Source organism: Aquarana catesbeiana, linkage group LG01, assembly GCF_042186555.1.
Source record: "Aquarana catesbeiana isolate 2022-GZ linkage group LG01, ASM4218655v1, whole genome shotgun sequence".
Taxonomy (NCBI): Eukaryota; Metazoa; Chordata; class Amphibia; order Anura; family Ranidae; genus Aquarana; species Aquarana catesbeiana.
The window spans coordinates 5574126-5586466 of NC_133324.1; the positions used below are offsets into that span (position 1 = coordinate 5574126).

Here is a 12341-nt window from a genome sequence, read left to right on the forward strand (position 1 = left end):
GTTCAAATGATAAACAGATGTCAGCAAATCACTGATTTTATTATGGTCGTGTGTTGTGCGTGATTGGACCTTTTTTTAATTTTGGAGTGCTCAAAGCCCAACATTTACTTTGTTAGTGAGCATCATTCTACAGGGAAAGGTTGAGGTTCTTCACATGTGGGAGGCCTACAGGGGGAGGCCGAGGTTCCTTACACATAGGAGGACTACAGGGAAAGGCCGAGGTTCCTTACGTGTGGGAGGCCAAGGTTCCTCACTTGTGGGGGGCCTACAGGGAGAGGCCGAGGTTCCTCACTTGTGGGAGGACTACAGGGAGAGGCCAATGTTCCTCACATGTGGGAGGCCGAGGTTCCTCACTTGTGGGGGGCCTACAGGGAGAGGCCGAGGTTCCTCACTTGTGGGGGGCCTACAGGGAGAGGCCGAGGTTCCTCACTTGTGGGGGGCCTACAGGGAGGGGCTGAGGTTCCTCACTTGTGGGGGGCCTACAGGGAGAGGCCGAGGTTCCTCACTTGTGGGGGGCCTACAGGGAGGGGCTGAGGTTCCTCACCTGTGGGGGGCCTACAGGGAGAGGCCGAGGTTCCTCACTTGTGGGGGGCCTACAGGGAGAGCCCGAGGTTCCTCACTTGTGGGGAGCCTACAGGGAGAGGCCGAGGTTCCTCACTTGTGGGGAGCCTACAGGGAGAGGCCGAGGTTCCTCACTTGTGGGGGGCCTACAGGGAGAGGCCGAGGTTCCTCACTTGTGGGAGGACTACAGGGAGAGGCCAATGTTCCTCACATGTGGGAGGCCGAGGTTCCTCACTTGTGGGGGGCCTACAGGGAGAGGCCGAGGTTCCTCACTTGTGGGGGGCCTACAGGGAGGGGCTGAGGTTCCTCACTTGTGGGGGGCCTACAGGGAGAGGCCGAGGTTCCTCACTTGTGGGGGGCCTACAGGGAGGGGCCGAGGTTCCTCACCTGTGGGGGGCCTACAGGGAGAGGCCGAGGTTCCTCACTTGTGGGGGGCCTACAGGGAGAGCCCGAGGTTCCTCACTTGTGGGGAGCCTACAGGGAGAGGCCGAGGTTCCTCACTTGTGGGGGGCCTACAGGGAGAGGCCGAGGTTCCTCACTTGTGGGGGGCCTACAGGGAGAGGCCGAGGTTCCTCACTTGTGGGGGGCCTACAGGGAGAGGCCGAGGTTCCTCACTTGTGGGGGGCCTACAGGGAGAGGCCGAGGTTCCTCACACGTGGGAGGCCTACAGGGAGAGGCCGAGGTTCCTCACACGTGGGAGGCCTACAGGGAGAGGCCGAGGTTCCTCACACGTGGGAGGCCTACAGGGAGAGGCCGAGGTTCCTCACACGTGGGAGGCCTAATGATTGGGGCTGAGGTTTCTGACACATGGGAGGTCCACAGGTTGAGGCTGAGGTTCCTGACACATGGGAGGTCCACAGGTTGAGGCTGAGGTTCCTGACACATGGGAGGTCTACAGGTTGAGGCTGAGGTTCCTGACACATGGGAGGTCTACAGGTTGAGGCTGAGGTTCCTGACACGTGGGAGGATTAATGATTGGGGCTGAGGTTCCTGACACATGGGAGGTCTACAGGTTGAGGCTGAGGTTCCTGACACGTGGGAGGCCTAATGATTGGGGCTGAGGTTCCTGACACATGGGAGGTCTACAGGTTGAGGCTGAGGTTCCTCACATGTGGGAGGCCTAATGATTGGGGCTGAGGTATAAATGTTTTTTTTTTTAACTTTTCATAATAAATGTTCAAATGATAAACAGATGTCAGCAAATCACTGATTTTATTATGGTCGTGTGTTGTGCGTGATTGGACCTTTTTTTAATTTTGGAGTGCTCAAAGCCCAACATTTACTTTGTTAGTGAGCATCATTCTACAGGGAAAGGTTGAGGTTCTTCACATGTGGGAGGACTACAGGGAAAGGCCGAGGTTCCTTACGTGTGGGAGGCCAAGGTTCCTCACTTGTGGGGGGCCTACAGGGAGAGGCCGAGGTTCCTCACTTGTGGGAGGACTACAGGGAGAGGCCAATGTTCCTCACATGTGGGAGGCCGAGGTTCCTCACTTGTGGGGGGCCTACAGGGAGAGGCCGAGGTTCCTCACTTGTGGGGGGCCTACAGGGAGGGGCCGAGGTTCCTCACCTGTGGGGGGCCTACAGGGAGAGGCCGAGGTTCCTCACTTGTGGGGGGCCTACAGGGAGAGGCCGAGGTTCCTCACTTGTGGGGGGCCTACAGGGAGAGGCCAAGGTTCCTCACTTGTGGGGGGCCTACAGGGAGAGGCCGAGGTTCCTCACACGTGGGAGGCCTACAGGGAGAGGCCGAGGTTCCTCACACGTGGGAGGCCTACAGGGAGAGGCCGAGGTTCCTCACACGTGGGAGGCCTAATGATTGGGGCTGAGGTTTCTGACACATGGGAGGTCCACAGGTTGAGGCTGAGGTTCCTGACACATGGGAGGTCTACAGGTTGAGGCTGAGGTTCCTGACACATGGGAGGTCTACAGGTTGAGGCTGAGGTTCCTGACACGTGGGAGGCCTAATGATTGGGGCTGAGGTTCCTGACACATGGGAGGTCTACAGGTTGAGGCTGAGGTTCCTCACATGTGGGAGGCCTAATGATTGGGGCTGAGGTTCCTGACACGTGGGAGGTCTACAGGTTGAGGCTGAGGTTTCTCACACGTGGGAGGTCTACAGGTTGAGGCTGAGGTTTCTCACACGTGGGAGGCCTACAGGGAGAGCCTGAAGTTCCTCACATGTGGGAGGCCTAATGGTTGGGGCAGAGGTTCCCGACACATGGGAGGTCTACAGGGAGAGGCAGAAGCTCTTCACGCGTGGTAGGCCTACAGGTTGGGGTTGAGGATCCTCAGACGGTGGTCTACAGGTTGAGGTTCCTCACACGTGGGAGGCCTACAGGATGGGGTCGAGGTTCCTCACAAGTGGGAGGTCTACAGGTTGAGGTTCCTCACACGTGGGAGGCCTACATGGAGAGGCTGAGGTCTCCCCTGTGTGAGGAACCTCTGCCTCTCCCTGTAGGCTGTGGCGGTGTATAATAAAAGTCGGGGGAACCCAGATTTCTCTATGAAGAGGTCCCCTCATGCTTATTTCTATTACAAGGGATGTTTACATTCCCTGTAATTGGAAGAAAATTGATCTAAAAAAATATAGGGACACTATAAAAAAAAAAAAAATAAGAGAAAAAAATTAATTAAAGCGCCCCACGCATGCTTGCACGCAGAAGCGAACACATATGTAAGTCACTCACGCCTATGTAAGCGGTGATCGCACCACACATGTGAGGTATCGCCGTGATCGTCAGAGCGAGAGCAATAACTCTAACACCAGACCTCCTCTGTAACTCTAACCTGGTAACCTGTCAACATTTTTAAAACGTCACCTATGGAGATTTTTAAGTACCCCGTAGTTTGTCGCCATTCCAATTTTAAAGCGTGACATGTTTGGTATCTATTTACTCGGCGTGACATCATCTTTTATATTCTATCCCCCCCCCCCCACAAAAAAAAAAAACTATAGGGTTTTTTGTTTTTTTTTTTAAATAACAACTTGCGGACAGCCTGCCATCGTTAAACGTCGGTACTTTGACGTAGAATACGGGGGCTAAGGCAGCAGAGATAGCTACCATAACCCCGGCATATTCTTAAACGACGGATGGTCCTGTTTCTGATAAAAGTGGTCTCTGCGGTGGATTCCCCTGAGATCACTTTTATTGGTGGCGGGAGAAAAGGGGCCCTCTCCCCTCCTGAGACATGGAGAAAGACCCGCCCCCCACTCGGCTCCATAACATTGGATGATGGAAGCGACGTCAAACGTAACTTCCGCCCAATGGTCTTCAAGGGGACATTTATTTATTTATTTTTAAAGACATTTATTTTTATTTTTTTTAATTGAGATGTGAGGTCTTTTTCATCTCATATTTAGGAGGTCCTGTCATGCTTTTTTTTTTTTTTTTTTTTTTTTTTTTCTCTCTATCAGAAGGGATGTTTATATTCCTTGTAATAGGAATAAAAGTGACCCAAATGTTGTTTTTTTTTTGTTTGCTTTTTTTTGTTTTTTGTTTTTTTTTTTAAAGGACGGTTTAAAAGTAAAACACATAAAAAGTAAAATTAATAATAAAAATAAATAAAAATTAAATGCGTCCCGTCCCACCGAGCTCGCGCGCAGAAGAGAACGTGAGCAGCGCCTGCATATGAAAACGGCGTTCAAACCACACCGCGGTCATTCGAGCGAGAGCGATAGTTCCTTACCCCAGACCCCCTCTGCAGCTCAAAACGTGCAATCTGTAGAATTTTTTTTTAAACATCGCCTATGGAGATTTTTAAAAAAGGTCAAAGTCTGTCGCCATTCCCACGAGCGGGGGCGCAATTTTGAAGCGTGACATGTTGGGTATCAATTTACTCGGCGTGACATCATCTTTCACAAGATAAAAAAAAAAAATTAAAAAAATTGGGCTAACTTTACTTTTTTAATTAAAAAAAAAAAAAAAATCTTGTGAAAGATGATGTCACGCCGAGTAAATTGATACCCAACATGTCACGCTTCAAAATTGCGCCCCCCGCTTGTGGGGATGTCACGCTTTAAAATTGTAATGGCGACAAACTACGGGGTACTTAAGGACCGCGCCTATTTTTCAGACTCGGTGTTAAAATCATTTTTTTTTTTTTTTTAGAAAATTACATATATATGTAATTTTCTAAAAAAAAAAAAATGATTTTAACACCGAGTCTGAAAAATAGGCGCGGTCCTTAAGTGCCCCGTAGTTTGTCGCCATTTTAAAGTGTGGCATGTTTGGTATCTATTTACTCGGTGTAACAACATCTTTTATATTTTACACCCCCCCCAAAAAAAAAAAAAAAAAATTTGTTGTTTTTTTTTTCATTTATGAAAGTGTATTTTTTTTTTTTTTGACCCCCAAAAATCGGTGTATTATAATAAAAGGGGGAGGAGAGAGTAGTCTGACTTGGGTTGTGGAGCTCTCCCGCACATGCGCAGTGTATTATAATAAAAAGGGGAGGAGAGAGTAGTCTGACTTGGGTTGTGGAGCTCTCCCGCACATGCGCAGTCGCTCTCATCTCACACATCGGACTCGCTCGGCCAGCCATGAGTCTCTTCCAAGGTCCGGGTGACATGACGACATCGGCCGGGGGAGGAGTCAGGACGCAGGGAGGGACCTGTAATCTAGGATCCGCCCACCTGCGGTCCATGGGCCCCGCCCACCGGCTTCTCCTGTCGGGTCATGTGATCGGGCCGTGCCAGGCTGTCTGGGGACTCACTCACCCGCGAAGATCGGGTGACGCCCTGTGAGGGCGGTGATTGGCTCTTGTCTCAGACCTTCCCCGAGGCGGATCGGGAGTGACTCCGCCCCCCAGATGGATGGGGAGTGGCGCACTCAGCACGTGACCCCGGTAATGAGCTTCCCCTCACCCGGATGTATAGAGTCTCCACCCTCCTTATATACCCCGCCCCCGATACAGAGGTACAACTCATGGAGAGGAATCCGTCCAATCACAACCGGTCCTATATATCCTTCCGTCTTCTCTATATGTCTTCTATAACTCTATATGGATATATATCCACACTGTCCGTCCCCGCACACACCCCGATATCACCCACCGATTTACCCACAACTCCCTGCGACATCTATGCAAATAGAGGGGACGGAGACATCGCGTTCTACCACTCACATCATAGAGGGGGCGGATACCTCTCCGCTCTACATACACCCACCTATCAACGACTCCCTGAGACAGCTATGCAAATAGAGGGGGCGGAGACATCGCGTTCTACCACTCAGATCATCGAGGGGGCGGAGACCTGTCACTGTACACACACCCACCTATCAACGTCTCCCTGAGACTCCTATGCAAATAGAGGGGGCGGAGACATCGTGTCCTATCCACTCAGATCATCGAGGGGGCGGAGATCTGTCACTCTACACACACCCACCTATCAACGTCTCCCTGAGACACCTATGCAAATATAGGGGGGCGGAGACATCGTGTTCTAGTGCGCTAGATACCTGTCGCCTATCAAAGTGAATGACAGGGGGGCGGGATTTTATGGCCGTAGTGGCAGAAGGGAGGGGGCGGGGACTGCGTAGCCGCAAAGGGAATGGGCGGGACTCATCGGAAAAAAAAAGAGGCGGGGTTGGGTGTTATGTAAATATGAAAGGGGGCGGGACTTCAGCGATAGAGGCGGGGTCAGAATCCACTAACGCTCCTCGGCGGGTTGAGGACACCGGAAGTGGCTGGCTGTCCTCTCTTCTACTTCCGGGTCACGTTTGTTTCCATCATGGCGGCGGTCAGGCAGTTGTTTGCAGCGGCAGAGGTGAGACTCCTGTATTGTAAAAGGTGAATAGGGAGCCGTATAGAGGGTGTCCCCTGAGAGGGAAGCAGCATGCTCCCAGTGAAGGTCAGGGCTCCTCATACTGTGACCTGTCAGTCATTCTTCTCTCTCTGTGTCTCCATAGAGATGTGTCTGGGGCTCCTCCCTCTTCCGGAGGTCGTGCTCCTCCTCCTCCGTCCTCCAACAAGCCGCCAGCAGCCAGGTGAGTGTGCCTGTACCGCGGGGGCGGAGCCCAGCCAACCCCGAACGGCCAATCGGCTTTCAGCCCTTCCCCACCGGAGCCGTTTCTGTATAACAACCCATTTTTAGGCCTGAAGATTACATGAAACCCCCCAAACATGATATATTTTCTGAAAGCGGACTCGCCGGAGAATAATATAGAGGAGGTCCCACCTTTTTATGTCACACGGTATTAGCGCAACGCATTATTGAAATGCCAAATCTCAGTAAAAAAAATACACTAAAGTACATTTTTTGGGTACAAAGACGCAACAAATCACCCAATATTTTGGTAAAATATAAAAGTTGAGTAAATAGACACCCGACATGCCGAGGCTTAAGATTGTGTGCGACCCGATGTTTTCACGAGTAGCCCCCCCCTCTGATGCATGTATTTATAGTTATGTGGGTTCGGTGATCTCTTCTTCCCCCCCCCCACTATCCTGATCCCAGGTCCACTGATGGGTTGCCGGGGGTGTAAAACACTTTGAAGCCACCAATGTCGTTTCTACGGCAGTGGTAGTAAAAGGGTTAAAGAGACCATCACTATCCTGCCGTCCCCCCCCCCCCGGTCTCCTGCACAGAGGGTGGGGATTATTGGGAGGGGTCAGAACTATGTTTGTGCATGCCGTGATGGGAAGTCCCTTCCCTTAGTGACAGGGTGTCTTTACAAACACCTTACCATAAATGACCCCAATAGATGTGTCTCCAGGGGGCGGAGTTGTCCCTGCAGTGGGCGGGGTTGTCTATTAGGCAAGGTCGTCTCTTTGGTAAGTAGAGTTGTCTTTTCAGTGGGTGGAGTTCTCTCTTCTGGGTGGGATCATCTCTCTTCTTCTGAGTGGGATCATCTCTCTCCTCTGGGTGGGATCATCTCTCTTCTTCTGAGTGGGATCATCTCTCTTCTTCTGGGTGGGATCATCTCTCTTCTTCTGAGTGGGATCATCTCTCTTCTTCTGGGTGGGATCATCTCTCTCCTCTGGGTGGGATCATCTCTCTTCTTCTGGGTGGGATCATCTCTCTCTTCTTCTGGGTGGGATCATCTCTCTCTTCTTCTGGGTGGGATCATCTCTCTTCTTCTGGGTGGGATCATCTCTCTTCTTCTGGGTGGGATCATCTCTCTTCTTCTGGGTGGGATCATCTCTCTTCTTCTGGGTGGGATCATCTCTCTTCTTCTGGGTGGGATCATCTCTCTCTTCTTCTGGGTGGGATCATCTCTCTCTTCTTCTGGGTGGGATCATCTCTCTCTTCTTCTGGGTGGGATCATCTCTCTCTTCTTCTGGGTGGGATCATCTCTCTCTTCTTCTGGGTGGGATCATCTCTCTCTTCTTCTGGGTGGGATCATCTCTCTCTTCTTCTGGGTGGGATCATCTCTCTCTTCTTCTGGGTGAGATCATCTCTCTCTTCTTCTGGGTGGGATCATCTCTCTCTTCTTCTGGGTGGGATCATCTCTCTCTTCTTCTGGGTGGGATCATCTCTCTCTTCTTCTGGGTGGGATCATCTCTCTCTTCTTCTGGGTGGGATCATCTCTCTTCTTCTGGGTGAGATCATCTCTCTTCTTCTGGGTGGGATCATCTCTCTCCTCTGGGTGGGATCATCTCTCTCTCCTCTGGGTGGGATCATCTCTCTCCTCTGGGTGGGATCATCTCTCTCTCCTCTGGGTGGGATCATCTCTCTCTCCTCTGGGTGGGATCATCACTCTTCTTCTGGGTGGGATCATCTCTCTCTCCTCTGGGTGGGATCATCTCTCTTTCTTCTGGGTGGGATCATCTCTCTCTCTTGTGGGTGGGATCATCTCTCTCTCTTGTGGGTGGGATCATCTCTCTCTTGTGGGTGGGATCATCTCTCTCTTGTGGGTGGGATCATCTCTCTCTTGTGGGTGGGATCCTCTCTCTCTTATCTGGGTGGGATCATCTCTCTCTCCTCTGGGTGGGATCATCTCTCTCTCCTCTGGGTGGGATCATCTCTCTCTCCTCTGGGTGGGATCATCTCTCTCTCCTCTGGGTGGGATCATCTCTCTCTCCTCTGGGTGGGATCATCTCTCTCTCCTCTGGGTGGGATCATCTCTCTCTCCTCTGGGTGGGATCATCTCTCTCTCCTCTGGGTGGGATCATCACTCTTCTTCTGGGTGGGATCATCTCTCTCTTCTGGGTGGGATCATCTCTCTCTCCTCTGGGTGGGATCATCACTCTCTCTTCTGGGTGGGATCATCTCTCTCTCTTCTGGGTGGGATCATCTCTCTCTTGTGGGTGGGATCATCTCTCTCTTGTGGGTGTGATCCTCTCTCTCTTATCTGGGTGGGATCATCTCTCTCTTATCTGGGTGGGATCATCTCTCTCTTCTTCTGGGTGGGATCATCTCTCTCTTATCTGGGTGGGATCATCTCTCTCTCCTTCTGGGTGGGATCATCTCTCTCTTCTTCTGGGTGGGATCATCTCTCTCTTCTTCTGGGTGGGATCATCTCTCTTCTTCTGGGTGAGATCATCTCTCTTCTTCTGGGTGAGATCATCTCTCTCTTCTTCTGGGTGGGATCATCTCTCTCTTCTTCTGGGTGGGATCATCTCTCTCTCCTCTGGGTGGGATCATCTCTCTCTCCTCTGGGTGGGATCATCTCTCTCTCCTCTGGGTGGGATCATCTCTCTCCTCTGGGTGGGATCATCACTCTTCTTCTGGGTGGGATCATCTCTCTCTTCTGGGTGGGATCATCTCTCTCTCCTCTGGGTGGGATCATCACTCTCTCTTCTGGGTGGGATCATCTCTCTCTCTTCTGGGTGGGATCATCTCTCTCTTGTGGGTGGGATCATCTCTCTCTTGTGGGTGGGATCCTCTCTCTCTTATCTGGGTGGGATCATCTCTCTCTTATCTGGGTGGGATCATCTCTCTCTTCTTCTGGGTGGGATCATCTCTCTCTTATCTGGGTGGGATCATCTCTCTCTCCTTCTGGGTGGGATCATCTCTCTCTTCTTCTGGGTGGGATCATCTCTCTCTTCTTCTGGGTGGGATCATCTCTCTTCTTCTGGGTGAGATCATCTCTCTTCTTCTGGGTGAGATCATCTCTCTCTTCTTCTGGGTGGGATCATCTCTCTCTTCTTCTGGGTGGGATCATCTCTCTCTCCTCTGGGTGGGATCATCTCTCTCTCCTCTGGGTGGGATCATCTCTCTCTCCTCTGGGTGGGATCATCTCTCTCCTCTGGGTGGGATCATCACTCTTCTTCTGGGTGGGATCATCTCTCTCTTCTGGGTGGGATCATCTCTCTCTCCTCTGGGTGGGATCATCACTCTCTCTTCTGGGTGGGATCATCTCTCTCTCTTCTGGGTGGGATCATCTCTCTCTTGTGGGTGGGATCATCTCTCTCTTGTGGGTGGGATCCTCTCTCTCTTATCTGGGTGGGATCATCTCTCTCTTATCTGGGTGGGATCATCTCTCTCTTCTTCTGGGTGGGATCATCTCTCTCTTCTTCTGGGTGGGATCATCTCTCTCTTCTTCTGGGTGGGATCATCTCTCTCTTCTTCTGGGTGGGATCATCTCTCTCTTCTTCTGGGTGGGATCATCTCTCTCTTCTTCTGGGTGGGATCATCTCTCTCTTCTTCTGGGTGGGATCATCTCTCTCTTCTTCTGGGTGGGATCATCTCTCTCTTCTTCTGGGTGGGATCATCTCTCTTCTTCTGGGTGAGATCATCTCTCTTCTTCTGGGTGGGATCATCTCTCTCCTCTGGGTGGGATCATCTCTCTCTCCTCTGGGTGGGATCATCTCTCTCTCCTCTGGGTGGGATCATCTCTCTCTCCTCTGGGTGGGATCATCACTCTTCTTCTGGGTGGGATCATCTCTCTCCTCTGGGTGGGATCATCTCTCTCTCCTCTGGGTGGGATCATCTCTCTCTCCTCTGGGTGGGATCATCACTCTTCTTCTGGGTGGGATCATCTCTCTCTCCTCTGGGTGGGATCATCTCTCTTTCTTCTGGGTGGGATCATCTCTCTCTCTTGTGGGTGGGATCATCTCTCTCTTGTGGGTGGGATCATCTCTCTCTTGTGGGTGGGATCATCTCTCTCTTGTGGGTGGGATCATCTCTCTCTTGTGGGTGGGATCCTCTCTCTCTTGTGGGTGGGATCCTCTCTCTCTCCTCTGGGTGGGATCATCTCTCTCTCCTCTGGGTGGGATCATCTCTCTCTCCTCTGGGTGGGATCATCTCTCTCCTCTGGGTGGGATCATCACTCTTCTTCTGGGTGGGATCATCTCTCTCTTCTGGGTGGGATCATCTCTCTCTTCTGGGTGGGATCATCTCTCTCTCCTCTGGGTGGGATCATCACTCTCTCTTCTGGGTGGGATCATCTCTCTCTCTTCTGGGTGGGATCATCTCTCTCTTGTGGGTGGGATCATCTCTCTCTTGTGGGTGGGATCCTCTCTCTCTTATCTGGGTGGGATCATCTCTCTCTTATCTGGGTGGGATCATCTCTCTCTTCTTCTGGGTGGGATCATCTCTCTCTTATCTGGGTGGGATCATCTCTCTCTCCTTCTGGGTGGGATCATCTCTCTCTTCTTCTGGGTGGGATCATCTCTCTCTTCTTCTGGGTGGGATCATCTCTCTTCTTCTGGGTGAGATCATCTCTCTTCTTCTGGGTGAGATCATCTCTCTTCTTCTGGGTGAGATCATCTCTCTCTTCTTCTGGGTGGGATCATCTCTCTCTTCTTCTGGGTGGGATCATCTCTCTCTCCTCTGGGTGGGATCATCTCTCTCTCCTCTGGGTGGGATCATCTCTCTCTCCTCTGGGTGGGATCATCTCTCTCTTCTTCTGGGTGAGATCATCTCTCTCCTCTGGGTGAGATCATCTCTCTCCTCTGGGTGGGATCATCACTCTTCTTCTGGGTGGGATCATCTCTCTCTTCTGGGTGGGATCATCTCTCTCTCCTCTGGGTGGGATCATCACTCTCTCTTCTGGGTGGGATCATCTCTCTCTCTTCTGGGTGGGATCATCTCTCTCTCTTCTGGGTGGGATCATCTCTCTCTTGTGGGTGGGATCATCTCTCTCTTGTGGGTGGGATCCTCTCTCTCTTATCTGGGTGGGATCATCTCTCTCTTATCTGGGTGGGATCATCTCTCTCTTCTTCTGGGTGGGATCATCTCTCTCTTATCTGGGTGGGATCATCTCTCTCTCCTTCTGGGTGGGATCATCTCTCTCTTCTTCTGGGTGGGATCATCTCTCTCTTCTTCTGGGTGGGATCATCTCTCTTCTTCTGGGTGAGATCATCTCTCTTCTTCTGGGTGAGATCATCTCTCTCTTCTTCTGGGTGGGATCATCTCTCTCTTCTTCTGGGTGGGATCATCTCTCTCTTCTTCTGGGTGGGATCATCTCTCTCTTCTTCTGGGTGAGATCATCTCTCTTCTTCTGGGTGAGATCATCACTCTTCTTCTGGGTGGGATCATCTCTCTCCTCTGGGTGGGATCATCTCTCTCTCCTCTGGGTGGGATCATCTCTCTCTCCTCTGGGTGGGATCATCTCTCTCTCCTCTGGGTGGGATCATCTCTCTCTCCTCTGGGTGGGATCATCTCTCTCTCCTCTGGGTGGGATCATCTCTCTCTCCTCTGGGTGGGATCATCTCTCTCTCCTCTGGGTGGGATCATCTCTCTCTCCTCTGGGTGGGATCATCTCTCTCCTCTGGGTGGGATCATCACTCTTCTTCTGGGTGGGATCATCTCTCTCTTCTGGGTGGGATCATCTCTCTCTCCTCTGGGTGGGATCATCACTCTCTCCTCTGGGTGGGATCATCACTCTCTCTTCTTC

General features: G+C 51.7%; 1 protein-coding gene across 2 annotated transcripts in view; it reads left to right on the forward strand.

Annotated features, from left to right (window-relative positions):
* Window positions 1-6171: 6171 nt before the first annotated feature.
* The window catches only part of IDH3B (isocitrate dehydrogenase (NAD(+)) 3 non-catalytic subunit beta), a 33548-nt gene continuing 27378 nt past the window's right edge, over window positions 6172-12341 (forward strand). For both annotated transcript variants that reach the window (XM_073617844.1, XM_073617837.1), the window contains exons 1-2: window positions 6172-6325; window positions 6468-6545. In XM_073617844.1, the coding sequence (XP_073473945.1) occupies window positions 6290-6325; window positions 6468-6545 (114 nt within the window). In that variant the 5' untranslated portion in view covers window positions 6172-6289. The remainder of the gene's footprint in view (window positions 6326-6467; window positions 6546-12341) is intronic.